This window comes from Labeo rohita, chromosome 25 (assembly GCF_022985175.1).
Source record: "Labeo rohita strain BAU-BD-2019 chromosome 25, IGBB_LRoh.1.0, whole genome shotgun sequence".
NCBI lineage: Eukaryota > Metazoa > Chordata > Actinopteri > Cypriniformes > Cyprinidae > Labeo > Labeo rohita.
Genome location: NC_066893.1, coordinates 7,937,923 through 7,958,466, shown reverse-complemented (window position 1 = coordinate 7,958,466; position 20,544 = coordinate 7,937,923). Strand labels below are relative to the sequence as shown.

At 33.7% G+C, this 20,544-nt stretch overlaps 2 protein-coding genes across 4 annotated transcripts in view; both read left to right on the top strand.

Moving 5' to 3' along the window:
* cep152 (centrosomal protein 152) overlaps positions 1 to 1,130 on the top strand; it is a 32,655-nt gene extending 31,525 nt beyond the window's left edge. For all 3 annotated transcript variants that reach the window (XM_051099627.1, XM_051099625.1, XM_051099626.1), the window contains 2 exons: positions 47 to 153; positions 233 to 1,130. In XM_051099627.1, the coding sequence (XP_050955584.1) occupies positions 47 to 153; positions 233 to 969 (844 nt within the window). In that variant the 3' untranslated portion in view covers positions 970 to 1,130. The remainder of the gene's footprint in view (positions 1 to 46; positions 154 to 232) is intronic.
* Positions 1,131 to 7,605: 6,475 nt separating this feature from the next.
* Positions 7,606 to 19,106, top strand: slc27a2b (solute carrier family 27 member 2b). Its single transcript, XM_051100359.1, has 10 exons — positions 7,606 to 8,229; positions 10,855 to 11,064; positions 11,192 to 11,350; positions 13,433 to 13,557; positions 14,062 to 14,256; positions 14,353 to 14,443; positions 14,570 to 14,768; positions 16,497 to 16,594; positions 18,204 to 18,334; positions 18,440 to 19,106. Exons 1-10 carry the CDS (start codon positions 7,764 to 7,766, stop codon positions 18,614 to 18,616), a joined length of 1,851 nt encoding a protein of 616 aa, XP_050956316.1. The 5' UTR covers positions 7,606 to 7,763; the 3' UTR covers positions 18,617 to 19,106.
* Positions 19,107 to 20,544: the final 1,438 nt, after the last annotated feature.

Genomic DNA, 20,544 nt, shown 5'->3' with positions numbered 1-20,544 from the left:
TCTGTTTTTTATGGTTAGGTCCTCATTCTACCTTTTCCTTTTTCAGAGCAGAGAAGAAAATCATCAACGCTGCTAGCAAACTGGCCGCCATGGCCAAAGTCCTCGAGACCCCGGTGGCCAAACGCAAGCTTTCGAGAACCCAGAACTGTCAAGGTAAAACCTCAACTGGGTCAAGTCTTCATTTGTAGGATGATACAGCGCTTTAATCTAGACCAAATTGATTTTTGCTTAGGCGGATCGGACAAGACGGACATTGAAACCAGTGGTTCTCCTGCTAAAGTGCTGGGAGCTGAAGCCTTTAAGGATGGTAAGGACAAACGGATCCATCAGATCTACAGTCTAACAGACACCAACTACACATCCATGACGGCTAAACAGAAAGGAGTCAAATCTAAAGCCATCGAACCAGATTCCCTCAAGCCTAAAGAGACTTTTACAGTTGGTCAGGTAACTCAGAAACACACACACTTTGCGCATGATAGTGTTTTTAACAGCGATGTCAGGACTCCTAATGTCACACTGAGAAAGCAGAGCAGGGAAATGTTCTTGGAGGGATTTGAGTCTGGAAGAACAGAACCGTCATCCGTCCAGCCCTTTCTGATCGAAGAAGCTCCCGTTCGGGACGACGGACAGAGCGACTGGAGTTTAACCAGTAACGGCTCTAACTTCAGCAACATCCACCTGACCTCCTCCTATCCAGAGCCTGGAAAGCCATTCTCGGTCAGCTGCGGTTTGAACTTTGGAAGCTCAATCGGCGATAACTCGGATGTTACCATATACAAGGAGATCGTTCAGCCTCCGTCTTACTCTAAACCCGATGACAGGAGAACAAATAAACAAAGAGAGCCAGTCCCTGGATCTGAGGGACATGGTGTGCGGAAAAAGTGTCCAAAGAGCTTATTTTCAGAGTTGAAAGTGCGTCAGCAGGACAGTGGGTTCGACAGCCCATTGGCACTGCTTCAGAAATGAAGTTTCGATTTGTTTGTGCCTGAGCAAACATTTTGTTGTAACTAAAAAATGATAAGCTTTTTTTATTCGTTTGAGCCAAAAGTGTTTTGTACTCGTCTCGAATCTGTGCATGAATTTGTTACCTTTTAACTTAATAAAGCAACCTAGTTTTACATTAGTTACACTGTTTTCTGTTATCTATTTACTGGATATATAGGCTACTACGCTGAATAAACAAACCTCACCATCATATATTTTCACATGTTGCGTAAAACATAAAGAACAAAGTGACAGTTTAACATTATCTTACATTACCTGACTGTGGTTTATACTTAAGGATGTTTTATATTCCTCAGGCTGTGTCTGAGTCTCCAATCAAAGTCCACTGGCAGATAAGATGAGGTCAAAGATGAAAGATAGCACTTATTAAACATCTGGGTCATTCTTTGAAATGCTTAGTTAACTTTTTTGGTTAGATGAGGTTGTTTTTAATAAAGTATTAAACAAATAGTGTATCTTTCAGAATCACACTCTGATATGTACTGTACCTGCACTCTACTATAAATCACATGAAATATGTGGCGTATTTATGCCTTTATTTAGGTTGGACAGGAAGCAAAGTGGGAGAGAGAGAAGGGGGTGGGATCGGGAAAAGTCCGCGAGCCAGGATTCAAACTTGGGACGTCCGCAGCATGACGGCACTATATGTTGGCACGCTAACCACGAGGCTATTGGTGCTGACACTTGGGAGTTTTTAATGCTTTTGTTTTTAGAAATAACCCCTTTTCAGTTATCAATTTTTAGTAAACAAAATCATGGTGACGGGGTTGAACTTTATAAGGGAAAATCATATGAAATATCAGGTAAATAATGTTTTGAAGTGTAAATTGTATTAATTAACATCATACTATTTTAATTATAACAGGGTTGACCGTTTAAAATGATATCCTTTAAAACAACAGTACACTTGAAAATTTTTAATACTTGTATTTTTAGAAACAACCCCTTTTCAGTTATAAATTTTTCGTGAACAAAATCATAGTGACGGGGTTGAACTTTAGAAGGGAAAATCACATGAAATATCAGAATAACAAAAAAGTGGGAGAGAGAGAAGGGGGTGGGATCGGGAAAGGTAATTCAAATTCGGGATTCAAACTTGGGATGCCCACAGCGCTATATGTTGGCACGCTAACCACGAGGCTATTGGAAAGTAATGTTTTGAAGTGTAAATTGTATTCATTAACATCATAGTATTTTAAATATAACAGGGTTGACCCTTTAAAATGATATGGTTTAAAACAACAGATTTTACACTTGAAAATTTAATGTATATTTAGAAATTACTCCTTTTCAGTTATAAATTTTTAGTAAATAAAATCATGGTAACAGCGTTGACCTTTTATAGGGAAAATCATATAATAATGTTTTGAAGTGCAAATTTTATTCATTAACATAGTTAGCAATTGTAGGTGAACAAAGTCATGGTGACTGAATTATGGAATTTTAAGTTGCGTGCATGCTTGTAAGTATTTGGTTACACATTATTTTACGTGCATGTTAAAATGTAATTTACTATCCACCTTACTTTTCCCGTAAGAGTGGGCACCACAATTTGTAAATTTTATGGGTGTGGTTTCTGATCTAATCCACGTCCAGCTATTATTAGCTGTACAAAACAAGCATTTGCTGCTTGATATTGGAAGTTGATAACCATATTATTTTAATGTAAGATTATAATTATGAACGCACTGGTTTGTAGTGCAAACAGTTTACTGCACGTTAAATAATAAATCAGTAGTCTTGCCCTTCAGCTTACTCTATCTCAATAAGGTAGAGTTAGGGATTTGTTTTATGGTTAGTTGCTTGTAAATATGCATAAATTACGGTTATTACAATAAAAAGGATGTGTAATGTGTAACAATCACACTGTAAAGGAGTGTTACAAAGTATTTAAGATCGTCACCTTGAAAAACAACATAGGATGAAGTTTAAAAAAATTACTTCACCTTTTTTTTTAAATAGCTGACTTGCTGGAAAAAAGTTGCAATTATGATAACCCTTATGAAAATGAACTATGGTTTTATAATAGTAAAAGTGTAGTGACCATGGTTTTATGGTGTATTGATTACCATTTGTATACCACAGTTTTACTACAAATACCATTGTTAAACTATGGTTAGTGTAGCAAAACCATGGTTAATTTGTGCTTACCATGTTTTAACTATAGTAGCCATGGCTTTTTGGTTTTATTTGTAGTAAAACAATGGTTAATTTTAGGGAATATAATTTATAAAGTAGTTGGGTGATTCTTTAGATTTTAAACATCAGTTTTATTGTTTTTTTGGTTTGTTTGTTTTTTGTTTTTGTTTTTTTCTTTTGTGAAAATAGTTCATGAACAGAGTTGATCCTTAAAGAAGTGGACAGTAAATTCTGTTACAACATTGTCAGCATTGTTACTCTACCTTGGTAACAGAGTTTGATGGTAACATAAATGACAATTATTTTTATTTTTTAAATGCTAAGAGCACATGGCACTAAAGAAATCATGATTAAAAGAAATGTAAAAATTCTTTCATCTTTTTGATATTGTGTGAACAGTTTTGACACTTTATAAATTGACTCTTGGTGTAAGAACTTTTTAAATTAAAATATTTTCTAAGAGAGAGCACACAGAGTTTTCAGTGGTTCAGATCTTATCAGTGAGCAGTGTTGGGAAAGTTACTCTGAAAATGTAATTAATTTACTGATTACTGATTAGTCCTTTGAAAAGTAATCAAATTACTGTTCTGATTACTTTATTTCAAAAGTAATTAGTTACATTACACGTTACGTTACTTTTTCCTGTACATCCAAGAAATTTACGTGAAATAGTGAACTTGTGTGTTGCCAACCATCCCAGCATAAACGCTCCGATAAAATATTTGTTATTAAAGCATCAACATTCACAAACCGCTGTTATTTTAACTAAAAGCAATAGGCTGCTGCGTGCGTGGTTGCAGAATTCACGGCATTTCGAGCGGTGAGTGGATTCTCTGATTGTCCATTGCATTTCAGAAATCAACATTGTTTAACGCTGCAAGCACGTTATAAATAGAAACTCTGCCTATGCTTACGCCTGTTAATCGTTTTTGTTTTATGTTAGTTGTTCTTGTTGCTTTTGTGAAATACATGAAGAGCAATTAGTTTGTTTTAGATATTTTATGTTTAGACAGTTCTATTTTGTGGGAGTCCCCGCAAATCATTTTATTCTATCGCATCCCAGCATGAGTCTCTGCCCGCCCGCACCCGCACCTGTACCCGCCCATCAAGTCTTGTATACCGCTCAAGTCTTGTACTCTCTGTTGCGTCGAGTCCGGTGCCAGTGGATTAGTGCCGTACTGCCCTTTCAGAGGTTTTAAATTGGAAATGGAGTTTTCCATGGTTGAAAAGAATTTCTTACCCTCTAATTGACAACGCACAATAATGTTCTTGCCTTTGACAGAAATAAACTAAAATAATGATTGTATTTCCAGCTACAGAACGCGTGCTTTCCTCTCTCCATGCTGACTATGTTTTCATTGGTCCAGTCAAAGTAGTTCTCAGGTAAAGGTCGTCCTGTGTGCTAGCCAACACCCTTTTTATAATCTACATGATAAATCACATTCTGTCGGCAATGACGTAACGCAGCGGTAACGCATGCTTGTAACTATACTCTAATTACTAATTTGGAAATTATAACGTGTTAAATTACTCCGTTACTAAAAAATAATCAAATTACAGTAACGCGTTACAAAGTAATGTGTTACTGCCCAACACTGTCAGTGAGGGAAAGTGACAGAGTTGATTGATGGACACATTTTTATAAGGATTATCAGCGGTAACGCATGCTTGTAACTATACTCTAATTACTAATTTGGAAATTATAACGTGTTAAATTACTCCGTTACTAAAAAAAAATCTAATTACAGTAACGCGTTACAAAGTAATGTGTTACTGCCCAACACTGTCAGTGAGGGAAAGTGACAGAGTTGATTGATGGACACATTTTTATAAGGATTAGCAGCGGTAACGCATGCTTGTAACTATACTCTAATTACTAATTTGGAAATTATAACGTGTTAAATTACTCCGTTACTAAAAAATAATCAAATTACAGTAACGCTGTTACAAAGTGCCCTGCTTGCCCAACACTGTCTTACAAAATAATGCGTTACTGCCCAACACTGTCAGTAAGGGAAAATGACAGAGTTGATTGAACACGTTACAAAGTAATGCATTACTGCCCAACACTGTCAGTGAGGGAAAGTGACAGAGTTGATTGATGGACACATTTTTATAAGGATTAGCAGCGGTAAGGCATGCTTGTAACTATACTCTAATGACTAATTTGGAAATTATAACGCGTTAAATTACTCCCTTACTAAAAAATAATCAAATTACAGTAACGCGTTACAAAGTAATGTGTTACTGCCCAACACTGTCAGTGAGGGAAAGTGACAGAGTTGATTGATGGACACATTTTTATAAGGATTAGCAGCGGTAACGCATGCTTGTAACTATACTCTAATGACTAATTTGGAAATTATAACGTGTTAAATTACTCCGTTACTAAAAAATAATCAAATTACAGTAACGCGTTACAAAGTAATGCGTTACTGCCCAACACTGTCAGTGAGGGAAAGTGACAGAGTTGATTGATGGACACATTTTTATAAGGATTAGCAGCGGTAAAGCATGCTTGTAACTATACTCTAATGACTAATTTGGAAATTATAACGCGTTAAATTACTCCGTTACTAAAAAATAATCAAATTACAGTAACACGTTACAAAGTAATGCGTTACTGCCCAACACTGTCAGTGAGGGAAAGTGACAGAGTTGATTGATGGACACATTTTTATAAGGATTAGCAGCGGTAACGCATGCTTGTAACTATACTCTAATGACTAATTTGGAAATTATAACGTGTTAAATTACTCCGTTACTAAAAAATAATCAAATTACAGTAACGCGTTACAAAGTAATGCGTTACTGCCCAACACTGTCAGTGAGGGAAAGTGACAGAGTTGATTGATGGACACATTTTTATAAGGATTAGCAGCGGTAAAGCATGCTTGTAACTATACTCTAATGACTAATTTGGAAATTATAACGCGTTAAATTACTCCGTTACTAAAAAATAATCAAATTACAGTAACACGTTACAAAGTAATGCGTTACTGCCCAACACTGTCAGTGAGGGAAAGTGACAGAGTTGATTGATGGACACATTTTTATAAGGATTAGCAGCGGTAACGCATGCTTGTAACTATACTCTAATGACTAATTTGGAAATTATAACGCGTTAAATTACTCCGTTACTAAAAAATAATCAAATTACAGTAACGCGTTACAAAGTAACGCGTTACTGCCCAACACTGTCAGTGAGGGAAAGTGACAGAGTTGATTGATGGACACATTTTTATAAGGATTAGCAGCGGTAAAGCATGCTTGTAACTATACTCTAATGACTAATTTGGAAATTATAACGCGTTAAATTACTCCGTTACTAAAAAATAATCAAATTACAGTAACACGTTACAAAGTAATGCGTTACTGCCCAACACTGTCAGTGAGGGAAAGTGACAGAGTTGATTGATGGACACATTTTTATAAGGATTAGCAGCGGTAACGCATGCTTGTAACTATACTCTAATGACTAATTTGGAAATTATAACGCGTTAAATTACTCTGTTACTAAAAAATAATCAAATTACAGTAACGCCTTACAAAATAATGCGTTACTGCCCAACACTGTCAGTAAGGGAAAATGACAGAGTTGATTGATGGACACATTTTTATAAGGATTAGCAGCGGTAAAGCATGCTTGTAACTATACTCTAATGACTAATTTGGAAATTATAACGCGTTAAATTACTCCGTTACTAAAAAATAATCAAATTACAGTAACACGTTACAAAGTAATGCGTTACTGCCCAACACTGTCAGTGAGGGAAAATGACAGAGTTGATTGATGGACACATTTTTATAAGGAATTTTTTTTTTAATGTAAAGTTGTAGAATTAGGTAAATGACTTTTTAGGGCTTTTATAAATAAAATGAATTAAATATTACCAAAAGAAAAATACTATATATATATTTTATATATATATTTTATTACATAATGATACATGATGGAAAAAACAGTGACTAATTCGGACAACATGAAATCATGATTTTCAGCTATTTAAGACGCTCATTACAAAAATTTAACTTTTATGGACTGTAACATCTTGTAGTCCATAACTATGAGTAACACATTATTAAAATAGTTGAAAATATATCCATTTGAAAAAAGCAGAAAAAAAATGACTTCGGACACCAAATGTACCTGCAATTATAGAATCACACAGTTAATTGAAATTAAATTATTGTTGAAGCATAAGGAATCAAATATTTAACTTTGCCCCGATTCCTTACTATATACACTATATATTCACAATATACTGTATCATTAAATATTAAAGTAATGTATTCATGTTAATGTTTTACTGACCTTGTGAAACATTATTATGCTAATCTCTACAAACACCCATTTTTCACTTATCAGTCGTTTAGTATGTCATGGTAACAGGGTTCCGTTTAGGTCTTTGCTGATAATGCGAGGGTTGTAGTTGTTTATAGCGTTGCGAGCACTGTAAACGCTGTGCCTTGTCAATCGTTTTCATTTCATTACAATCTACTCCTTTCTGTGTCATTCCTACAAAACGAGGCACCGCCTACACTGAACTTCATAGCTGTCTAAATGTTGCGCTCTATTAGTAAGTAGATTTAGCGGAAAGGAATCGGATCTCAACATGTTTTGGTATATTATAAGTGCCATTTTACTTTTATTCGCAATAAGATTGCGTTTTCCGTACTTTATTAAAGAGGCCAAGTACGCGAGTCGGATAGCAAGAGCAATGTATCGTACGACTAAATATCTCAGATCCAGACCTGTCTATATGTTAGTGGATCGATTCTTGGATTCGGTTCAGAAGAACCCACACAAAGCGTTTATTCGCTTCCAGGATAAAACATACTCGTATGCGCAGTCGGATAAACAGAGCAATAAAGTCGCCAGGAGTTTGTTGAAGCACGCAAATCTTCATGAAGGAGATACAGTTGCGCTCCTGCTTGGGAATGAGCCCATGTTTTTGTGGATATGGCTGGCTTTGGCCAAGATCGGGTGTTCTGCTGCTCTTCTCAATCATAACATCCGATCCAAATCACTGCTGCATTGCTTTACCTGCTGTGGGGCCAATGCATTGATAGCTGGTGCAGGTAATGTGACTCTTCCAGTTCAAAGTTTTATTTGTGCTTGATGTAGTAACTGTATTAACTGTGCAGCTGTTGACTCAGTGCAGTTTCTGAGATGTCGTTGAGAACGACACTATTATTAACTTTTAACACAGATTGAAGCTTATGAACTTTTTAGTGACCCCAAACGTCGGTATATGTTTCTCAACCAAGTTAGTGCAGTGCGAACAAAATTTAGTAATGTATTAAACACTTTGTTCAGCCTATTAAAAAGTGAAGTTTCTTGAAAACTTGGTGTTATCTGATTGTATCGGTGTTCTTGCTGAAAAACACCCCAAAGGCTTTTTACGCTGCCTGCAAATTACCGTAATAATTATAATAACCCGTGCGTATTTTTGTTTTTAAGTTTTAAAGAGCTTGACTAAAGATGTAGAGTCTATTGCATTCATTTCCGTTTTTATCTTTTGTCATCTATATGAAATATTATGTCATGATGTGAAAAAACCCCTAGAACGATTCAGTTCGAGTGAACTGTGGAAATGAATAAAACTGGGTCTGAATACTGGATTTTGATTGCCTGAAAATTTTGTGTTTAAACCGTTGAATGTACAAGTAGGCTGTAAGTCCTTCAGTAGCATAATTACTGGTAAAATAAAAGATAATTGCAAGTATTTATTGTACAGTTCTAAATGGACATCTCACAATTTAAAGTTAATTTCACAATTCTGAGTTTATTTATTGCGAGTTGTGAGTTTATAGCTCAAAATTCAGAGTCTTTTCTTTTAAGTTTATATCTTGCAATTGACTTTTTTCTTGCAATGCTTTTTTTTTTTGGTCGTTTTTTTTCTGCCGCTGAATAAAAAATAAAAAGGCATGACTTATCTCATAATTCAACCATTTTCTAAGAAGTTAAATTTTATATTACACAGTTCTTAGTTGTTTTTATTTTGAAATTGCAAATGATCATCTCACAATTCAGAATTTTTCCTCAGAATTGCAAGTTAATTTCACAATTCAGAGTTTGTATCTCACAATTCTGACTTTATTTCTTGGAGTTGCGAGTTCATAATTCAGAGTTTTCTCTTGTACGTTTACATCTTGTTATTGACTTTTTTGCAATGCTGTTTTTTCTTGTTTCAGTCACAGAATAAAAAATCTCACAATTCTTTTTGTTTTCAGAACTGCAGGTTTATATCTTGCAATTCTGAGCTTATAAAATCACAATTACAAGTTTCTCAATGTCTCTCAATTCTGACTTCTTCCTCATAATTGAAGTTTATCTCACAATTGACATTTTTCTTGCAGTGTTTCTGCCACAGAATAAAAGAATAAATATGGTAACTGTGACTTCTATTGCAATTCTACTTTTTCTCAGAATTGCTAGTTTATATCACGCAATTCTTAGTTTTTTCTTACAATTGCATGTTGACATTCACAAATCTGACTTTTTCCTCAGAATTGCAAGTTAAATTCACAATTCTGACTTTATTTCTCGCAGTTGCAAGTTTATAGTTCAGTATTCAGACATTTTGACGTTTACATCGTGCAATTGACTTTTTTTTCTTGCAATGCTGTTTTTGTTGTTTCTGTTACAGAATAAAAAATAAAAAAGGTAATTGCAACTTATCTCACAATTCTACTTTTATCTCAGAATTGCAAGTATTTATCACATTTCTTAGTTAATGTTTCACAATTGCAAGTTATGTCTCGCAAATCTGTTTTTTCCTCAGAATTGCAAATTAAATTCACAATTCTGAGTTTGTATCTCACAATTCTGATTTTATTTCTTGCAGTTGCAAATTTTATAGCTCAAAATTCAGAGTTTTTTCATTTTAGTTTACATCTTGCAATTTACTTCTTACAATTTACTGTTTCCTTGCAATGTTTTGTTTTTGTTTCTGCCACAGAATAAAAATTAAGTTAATTGCGACTTATTTTACAATTCTACTTCTTTCTCAAACTTCTAAGTTAAATTCACAATTCTGACTTTATTTCTCACAGTTGTGAGTTTATAGCTTACATTTCAGACTTTTTGATGTTTACATCTTGCAGTTGACTTGTTTGTTTTTCTTGCAATGCTGTTTTTGATGTTTCTTCCACAGAATAAAAAATAATTGTTACATATCTCACAATTCTACTTTTTTCTTAGAATTGCAAGCTTATATCTTACATTTCTTATTTTATATCTCACAATTGCAAGTTAACGTCTCGCAAATCTGACTTTTCCCTCAGAATTGCAAATTAAATTCACAATTCTGAGTTTGTATCTCACAATTCTGACTTTATTTCTCGCAGCTGCAAGTTTATAGCTCAAAATTCAGACTTTTTTCTTCTCACAAAATCTCACGATTGATTTTTTTTCTTGCAATGCTGTTCATTTTTGACACTGATTTAAAAAAGAAGGTAACTGTGACTTATCTTGCAATTTCTTCTCAGAATTGCAAGTTATATCTTGCAATTCTGAGTATATACAGTATCATGCAAATGCAATTTAATGTCTTGCAATTCTGGCTTTTCCACAGCAAGTTAATTTTACAATTCTGAGTTTGTATCTCACAATTCTGACTTTATTTTTCACAGGCGCAAGATTATAGCTCAAAAAAAGAAGAGATTATTAACTCTGAACTTCTGATTTTCGCCACTTTGTAGAACTGCAGGATGTTGTTGAGGAGGTGCTGCCCGCTCTGAGAGAACAGGGAATCTCTGTCTATGTACTGACTGACCATGTGACCACTGAGGGAATGATAAGTCTTACAGACAAGATCACGCAGGCTTCAGATGAGCCAATTCCTGCAGATATGAGGGCCAGCGTCACCGTCACCAGCCCAGCGGTGTACATCTACACGTCAGGCACGACAGGTAAGACTGGATTCAGTGACTGTGCATTATTATTCCGTATTTTTGACTGAACATTGTTTGCACAATGACACATCTGTAATTAATAAGTGGGTGCAGCAGTGGATTTCTTAAGCCGTGTCGCCTGCAGGTCTTCCAAAGGCAGCAGTGATTACTCAGCTGAGGTTCTGGGCCATGGCCTTCTTTTTTTCTGTTTGTGGCGTGAAGTCTGATGATGTGCTGTACATCTGCCTTCCCTTGTATCACAGCGCAGCCTTTGCCGCTGGGTTCGGAGGTGCTATTGAAAGAGGTATGACTTTTTTCTTTTGCCAATCCAAAAAAATCTCAGCGTTGATGAGATAAAAACAAAACAACATTCTAATATTTTGTGACAAATGCACCTGGATGACCTTAGAAAATAAATTTGCACTTATGTATACATGCTTTCTTTGGTGTTGGTTTTGTTATGCTTTATTTGTTTTGTTTTGTTTTGTTTTTTTTGTGTATGTGCTTTTATAAATGTTGAATTTAGTTTTGCTTTAATTTACCTAAATATTTATTTGTTTGTTTGTGTGTACATGCTTCAATAGATGTTTTTTTTAGTTTTACTTTTATGTTTTGTTTTTTGTGTACATTCTTCCATAGATATATTCTACGTTTTCATGAATGTTGTTTTTTGTTTTGCTTTGCTTTTTTGTTTGTTTTTTGTTGTTTTGTGTGTGTGTGTGTGTGTGTGTGTGTGTGTGCACATGCTTTAATGGACGTTGTTTTGTTTTTTTGTTCTGTGCTTTTTCTTTTGTTTTATTTTTGTTCTTAATTTTGTTTTGTTTTACTTTTTGTTTAGTTGTATGTGCTTTCATGGATGTTGACTTTCTTTTTTTGTGTTTTATTGGATGTTGATTTTTGTTTTACTTTTTTGTTCTTAATTTTGTTTTGCTTTACTTTTTTGTTTCTTGTGTGTGTGTGTGTGTGTAAACATGCTTTAATGGATGTTGTTTTTTATGTTTTGTTTTACTTTACTTTTTTGTTCTGTGCTTTACTTTTGCTTTATTTTTTGTTCATAATTTTGTTTTGTTTTACTTTTTGTTTATTTGAATGTGGTTTCATGGATGTTGACTCTTTTATTGTGTTTGTTTTATTAGATGTTGATTTCTTTTGTTTTGTTTTGTTTTACCTTTTTTGTTTTGTGTGTGTGTGTGCACATGCTTTAATGAGTGTTTTTTTTTTTTGTTGTTGTTGGTGTTTTTGGTTTGCTTTAATTGTTCTGTGCTTTACTTTTGCTTCATTTTTTGTTCTTAATTTTGTTTTGTTTTACCTTTTGTTTAGTTAAATGTGCTTTCATGGATGTTGACTTTCTTTTTTGTATTTGTGTTTTATTGGATGTTGATTTGTTTTGTTTTACTTTACTTTTTTATTTTGTGTGTGCACATGCTTTAATGAGTATTTGTTTTTTTTGTTGGTGGTGTTTTTGGTTTGCTTTAATTTTGTTCTGTACTTGAATTTTTCTTTATTTTTTTGGTCTTAATTTTTAAATTTTTTGTATGTGCTTTCATGGATGTTGACTTTCTTTTTTGTGTTTCTTGTGTGTTTTAATGCTTTGAAGTGCTTTAATGGATGTTGTTTTTTTTATTTGTTTTGTTTTAATCTACTTTTTTGTTCTGTGCTTTACTTGTGCTTAATTTTTTTGCTCTTGATTTAGTTTTACACTGTTTAGTTGTATGTGCTTTCATGTCGACTTTCTTTTGTGTGTGTGTGTGTGTTTGGTTGTGTGTATGTTGGTTTGTTTTGTTTTGCTTTACTTTTTTGTTCTGAGCTTTACTTTTGCTTTACTTTACTTTTTTGTTCTTAATTTTTTGTTTTACTTTTTTGTTTAGTTGAATGTGCTTTCATGGATGTTGACTTGCTTTTTTGTGTTTGTATTTTTAATTGATGTTGATTTGTAGTGTTTTCCTTTTGCTTTCTTTTTTTGTTGTTCCTTTGCTTTCTTTTTTTGTTTTTTGTTTTGCTGTACTTTTTGTTCTGTTCCTTGCTTTTGCTTTATTTTATTTTTTGTTCTTTATTTTTTGCTTTACTTTTTGTGTGTGTGTGTGTGCACATGCTTTAATGGAAGTTGATTTTTGTTGTTGTTTTGCTTTACTTATTGGTTTTGTGCTTTACTTTTGCTTTATTTTTTGTTCTTAATTTTGTGCTTTCATGGATGTTGACTTTTTTGCATGGATGTTGATTTTGTTTTGCTTCACGTTTTCGTCTTGTATGTATGTACATGCTTTGAATGTTTTGTTTTGTGTATGTGCTTTCATTGATTGTGGCTTTTTTTTTTTTGTCTAATATTTGTTTCACTATTGTTTAGTGCTTTAATTTGTTTTATGTTCTGGTTTGTCTTTGTATTCAGGCGCCACTGTTGTCCTGAGGAACAAGTTTTCTTCCTCTCAGTTTTGGGACGACTGCAGAAAATATAATGTCACTGTGATACAGTATATCGGAGAAACAATGCGCTACCTCTGCAATACACCAAAGGTATTTGAACATTTTAAGAAGCCAAACAGCAGAATCTTCCTCTTTTTATCATCTACAATACTTTGAAGGTTGTGTTGGTTGCATGCTGATATATATAATAAAGAGTGGGGTAAGCTGAGCCACTCTTTAAGTTGTCATCTGGGCACAGAGTAGTGTATGTTGGATCATTATCACATGGAATATGTGAACAATTTACATCAAATAAAAAATATGAAGTCAAATTTTATTAAAGTATAGTCAACATTTTTGGTCTTTCTAAAAAAAATACATGTTGAATGTTAAATGTTAAATTCATGAGAGAAAAGAAGTGCAAAATTGTCTTTTTTGCATGTGTGTGTGTGTAATGCATTCTTATGTAATCCTCTCAATCACAGGCAGCTGTATATGAATGCACAGTTATGTTGGCGGCACATCTTACCCCACTCTCCGCTCCACTGTTTGCAGTGCTCTGTTTGCTCAGCATAATAGGCAGTTTTCTCTCATCTTTGTTCTCATCCTTAAAAGCGAGTTAGCGACCAAGTACACAACGTCAGAATGGCCATCGGGAACGGGATCAGACCCGAGGTGTGGAGGACGTTCATAAAGAGATTCGGAAATGTTGAAATCAAAGAGTTTTACGGCTCAACCGAAGGAACTCTGGGCTTTGTCAACTACGCTGGGAAAATTGGGGCCGTTGGTAGAGTGAATTTTTTCCATAAGGTAGATTTACTCAAATATTCAATGACCATGGTCATTACTCATTTACTCGCAATTCATTAAATTGCGAATTATCTGAATGCTTGAATGTTGTTTCAGGGAATCTATCCATATGCATTTGTTAAGTTTGACCAAGAAAAAGAGGAGCCGGTGAGAAACGCAGATGGATTTTGCGTAGAAGTAGCTAGAGGTAAGTAAAATGTTCATTTTCTTCTGAGTAAGCATGTTTGTAAGCATAAAATAGATTAATAAAGCACATTTGTTTGTTTTTTACTTTGAAGGATGTGTCATTTACATGTCATTGACTGTAAAACAGGTGAGACAGGCCTACTAGTATCAAAGATTACCAAGAAGGCCCAATTCGCTGGGTATGCCAGGGATCCCAAACAAACAGAGAAGAAGAAACTCTGTGATGTGTTTGAGAAGGGAGATGTTTACTTCAACTCTGGAGATCTGTTCAGGACAGACAGCGAAGATTTCATCTACTTCCAGGATCGGGTGGGCGACACTTTTAGGTGAAAAAATGGCATTAAATTTGTTCTATAGGGCTACGAATCAATTCCAAAAAGATTCCAAAAGCCACTGAGAATCGAGAATCATTTTCAAAGATTGGAATCGATTCCATCAAAGGGATTTGACTCTTCTTTAATAGTTCAACAGAGCTAATTATTAAAGGAGAAGTCCACTTCCAAAACAAAGATTCACATATAATGTACTCACGCCCTTGTCATCCAAGATGTTCATGTCTTTCTTTCTTCGGTCGTAAAGAAATTATTTTTTTTGAGGAAAACATTTCAGGATTTTTCTCCATATAATGGACTGATACACAGGCAGATTAAAAAGTATTTAAAGTATTGTATTTTTTAAATGAAAATAACCAATCATTTTGCTAGATAACCCTTCTTCCTTGGCTGGGATCGTTTACAACCACATTTGGGATCGTTTGAAGCCGCATTTAAACTGCATTTTGGAAGTTCAAACTCCATATCAGTCCATTATATGGAGAAAAATGCTGGAATGTTTTCCTCAAAAAACATAATTTCTTTACAACTGAAGAAAGAAAGACATGAACATCTTGGATGACAAGGGGGTGAGTACATTATCTGTACATTTTTGTTTTGGAAGTGGACTTCTCCTTTAATCTCAGTTGGTCACTAAGTCTGATTGTTTTCCGTCTTGGACAAGTTTCCAAATATGAAATTTGGCAACTAAAACAGTCTGTGAATGCTATCGAAAATCAAAAAAAATTTGAAAACTGCAGTGAGGAATTGATTCTCGAGTCGATACCAGAATCAGGAACCAGAATTTTAAAGTTGATTCTAAAAATATTGGAATCGAACAGCTCTATTGTTCTGCTTTAAAGGGTTCATCGGATGCTAAGTTCACTTTTTCATGTTGTTTGAACATTAATGTGTGTTGGCAGTGTATGTACAAATCTACCCTATAATGATAAAAATCTATGCAGTGGTTTTCTTCAAATAATATCCCCTTTTTCAAATCGAGCCGTTCTCAGATGCCTGTTGTTGCATCACACCGACAGAGGCCGCTCCCACGATAGTTTGATTGACATGAGTGTTTTACCTCAGATCAGCTGTAACAGTCTGACCTCCATTTTTTGAAGCCGGAGCAGGGATGTAAATTCGACAAGAATTGAGCGATTGAGGTGTTGTGTTGCTGGATGTAATAATGAACGTAGTGGTCGTCATTTACTCCCGACATCTGAGCTGCTGAAGATGCAGTGGATTACGTTTGTTTGTGAAGGGAATGCGCCTCCCGATCTACATATATCCGTCTATGTTCGCGTGAGTCATTCGTGATCCAGCTTCACTTACAGCAGAAGTGAGTATAAGGGTTTTTTATGAATCTTTGCGATCGCCTTTCCTAATAATGTGCTAGTTAGGAAGTTTAGCGTCTAAATGTGACTAAAGTAAACAGGCTCGTCACTCCACAGAGAGAAGAGAGGGGCGGGGCAAGCAGAGCTCATTTGCATTTAAAGCAGCTTAGGCCAGAATGAGATGATTTTTGCAGAGCTGATTTTGTCAAGGTAAAAAGGGTGTTGTTTTACACAACCATTGAGAATTTTTAATCAAAGTATATTATAGACTTTTCATTAAGACCCTAAAGAATCATATCAACTTGTGGAAAATGGGCATCCGATGACCCCTTTAAAGCAGGAGTTACAGCTTTAATTTTACAATCAAATAGAAGAATATTAAATAAATGCTTACTCTTCTTCATCTCAGGTGGAAAGGGGAAAACGTTTCCACAAATGAAGTGTCGGACATCTTAACTATGGCAACGAGTATTGAGGAAGCAAATGTATACGGCGTTACAATTTCAGGTTTATTTCCACTTCACTCTTTTTAGAATAGTTCACGCAAAAATGTAATTTTACTGAAAATGAGCTTATACGCTCAGGCTATCCAAGATGTACACGAGTTTGTTTCTTCATCAAAAGAGAACTGGAGAAAGTTAGCTTTACATTATTTGCTCACCAACTGATCCTCTGTAGTGAATGGGTGCCGTCAGAATGACAGTCCAAACAGCTGCTAAAAACATCACAATAATCCACAAGTAATCCACACCACTCCAGTCCATCAGTTAAGATCTTGTAAAGTAAAAAGCAGCATGTTTGTTAGAAACTAATCGATTAAGACGTATATTTCTTTTGTTTCGTGAAAAAGTAATTTAATTTGAATCAGGAGAAAAATATGCACGAATGAAGCACTGTTTACAAGCAATAACAGTTCTAAATATGTATGTACACTACCAGTCAAAAGTTTTTGAACAGTAAGATTTTTAATGTTTTTAAAGAAGTCTCTTCTGTTCACCAAGCCTGAATTTATTTGATCCAAAGTACAGCAAAAATAGTAAAAAATGTAAATATTTTCAGACAGTTTTCTATTTGAATATATTTTAAAATGTAATTTATTCCTGTGATTTCAAAGCTGAATTTTTAGCATCATTACTGCAGTCACATGATCCTTCAGAAATCGTAATATTCTGATTTGCTGCTCAAAAAAAAAACAAAACTTTATTATTATTTTGATGTTGAAAACAGCTGGGTAGATTTTTGCAGGTTTCTTTGATGAATAGAAAGTTCAGAAGAACAGCATTTATCAAAGGGATTTATCATCCCTTTTGATCAATTTAAAGCATCCTTGCTTAAAAAAAGTTAACTTCTACAATTTCTCAAAAAAAAAAAAAAAAAAGAAAGAAAGAAAAATAAATAAAAAAATTAGACTGACTTCAAGCTTTTGAATGGTATAGTGTATAATGTTACAAAATCTTTTTATTTCAGATAAATGCTGATCTTTGGATCTTTCTATTCATCACAGAATCCTAAAAAAATACTCGAAAGGTCTAAATACTGATAATAATAGTAAATGTTTCTTGAACAGCAAATCAGCATATTAGAATGATTTCTGAAGGATCATGTGACACTGAAGACTGGAGTAATGATGCTGAAAATTTAGCTTTGATCACAGTAATAAGTTACACTTTAAAATATATTCAAACAGAAAGCAGTTATTTTAAACAGTAAAAATATTTCACAATTTTACTGCTTTTGCTGTATTTTGGATCACGTAAATGCAGGCTTGGTGAGCAGAAGAGACTTCTTTAAAAAACATTAAAAATCTTACTGTTCAAAAACTTTTGACTGGTAGTGTAGGTGTATTTTTGGGTGAACCTATTCACTTATTGATTATTGACTCGTATTACTTGTGGATTATTGTGATGTTTTTATCAGCTGTTTGGACTCATGATGGCACCCATTCACTGCAGAGGATCCACTGATGAGCAAAATATGTAATGCTACATTTCTCCAAATCTACACGTTCTTAATTGGCCTTTCAGCAAATTTTTGGGTGAACTGTTGCTTTAAACCATCCAGTTGACATTCATGCCACTAGTTAGTGACACTCTTGATGTTTTTGTTGAATTTAAAGGGTATGAGGGGAGGATAGGAATGGCTACCATCACACTGAAGAAAGACCATCAGTTTGAGCCCGATGCCATTTTTAGTCACGTAGTCACTTATCTCCCTTCTTATGCCAGACCACATTTCATTAGGATCCAGGTAATTTCACAATGCTCTTTCTGAATACATAATCCCTTGGTAGTATCAGTGTGTTAATGTAATATCTCGTATTTCTCAAATAAGTCAAAGTGTTTCTCATTGCAGAACTGTTTGGCTGTGACTTGCACTTTTAAACAGCTAAAAGGCAAGCTGGTCGAGGAAGGTTTCAACCCTGCTGCAATCACGGACCCTCTGTTTGTTTTAGATGAGACGGTGAAAAGCTACAGACCTTTGACACGTGACACATATCAGTCGATACTGGACGGTCACTTTAGGTTGTGAAGAGCAATATGTTCTTACAATGAAAAAATCAAATCTTGTTTTGTTCAGATTGCCAATTCTAAATTTACACTTACAAGACAATTACTGTCCAGAGATTGCAATTAGCACAGAAAAATGCAATTATTATTATTATTATTATTATTTGTCTGGACTATGAATTTAACAAATTTACTTGTGTAAAAAATTGTTTGTGCATCATTTTAAGAAGAAAAAAAATCCTTTCACAAGTTTATTTTTTATCACACTATTAAATGGCAACATTGTTAAAAACGATAATAAAACAGTTTAAAAAGTTCTTCATTGTCAATCTGAAAAGAGGCTCTCTAAGAATTTGATACCATGGTTCCCCTGTAGTCTGCAGTGAACAAATAGTTTCGTAAGAGTTTGCTGTAAGATGATTGGCTCCCACAGAAACCCTCCCAATCACTCAAGTCTCAAAGGCTGAATTGAATGAGGGTTGCCAGGTTGTGAGTCTAAAATACTCCCGCACTTAACGTCTTTTATTTATTTTTTAAAATGTATTTATTGTTTATAACAATTTGAGTGAAACATTTAATTACAAAATAAAATATAAAAAAAATAAAAAATAAATAAATGACTATATTAATTAATAAAATTCATTTAAAAAGTGCCATTTTTAATGTAATTGTCAGTATTTTTTATTTATTTATTTATTTTTAATATGAATAGTTAGAAAGTATTTGAGCATGGAATATAATTTATAAGAAATGCTCAATGAATTGCCACAGAATAAATTTAAATCATTATTAAAATGACTGAAAAAAAAAAAAAAAAAAAAAAAAAAAAAATATATATATATATATATATATATATATATATATATATAATATGTTACTTTAGTCTGCTAAAAATTTAATGCGACAAGCAGTATTGTATCTACTGTTTTGGAACTGAGTTTAGTGTACAGATGAATTTGGCAACAAATTTACACAAAAACAAAAATTAACACATTTTTAATTTGTGTTTAAATATAAATCCATAATTTTTTTAATGTAACTTAAGTCTGCTAAAAATTAATAATGTGACATGCATTAGTGTACAAAAAGAAATTGTGTCCCTTCAACACAATTTTTATATATATATATATATAACTTTTTTATGTAACTTAAGTCATAAGTTACAAGTTAAAAATGCGACATGCAGTATAATATTTACTATTTTTGGAGAAAAAACTGGAACTGAGTTTAATGTACAAATGTGGCAACAAAGAAATTTACACTTTTTTTATGTAACTTAAGTCTGCTAAAAATGAATAATGCGACATATGCAGTATTTACTATTTTTGGAGAAAAATCTGGAACTGAGTTTAGTGTACAAATGTGAAAAGAAAACATTTTTTATTTGAACATAAAAATGTGTTGAAAACCCATTTTTTATTTTGCTTTTATATGTATATATATATATATATATATATATATATATATACACACATATATATAATTTTTTTATGTAACATTATTAAAAATTAATAATGCGACATATGCAGTATTTACTATTTTTGGAGAAAAATCTGGAACTGAGTTTAGTGTACAAATGTGGCAACAAAGAAATTAACACTTTTAATTTGTCCCTTCAACACTTAACAGTTGTTAGCAAATCTAAAATATTTAGAAGATAATACTCTTAACAGATGTTTACCATTAAAATATGACATGAAAATACTCTAGCAAAAATCAAAAATTACGAACACTGTCTGCAGCAATAGATTCAGCATCATTCCCTTTACAATTTTTCAATACCTACAACTTAACAACAAATCGGTTACTTACTTAAATGTATTGACAGACCTAGTTTCTCATTTTAAAAACGTGTGAAAACAAGCGCCTTATTTCTTTGGAAATAAAAGGGGAGGATCTGATCTAACGAAGGATCTGGCAACCCGATTAGACTCTTGAGTCGGGGGTGGA

Coding starts and splice junctions, on each gene's coding strand:
- slc27a2b (XM_051100359.1), top strand. CDS start 7,764: ATGTTTTGGTATATTATAAGTGCCATTTTACTTTTATTCGCAATAAGA. Junction 14,257..14,352: donor GAGTGAATTTTTTCCATAAG/GTAGATTTACTC, acceptor ATGTTGTTTCAG/GGAATCTATCCATATGCATT. Junction 18,335..18,439: donor CACATTTCATTAGGATCCAG/GTAATTTCACAA, acceptor TTCTCATTGCAG/AACTGTTTGGCTGTGACTTG.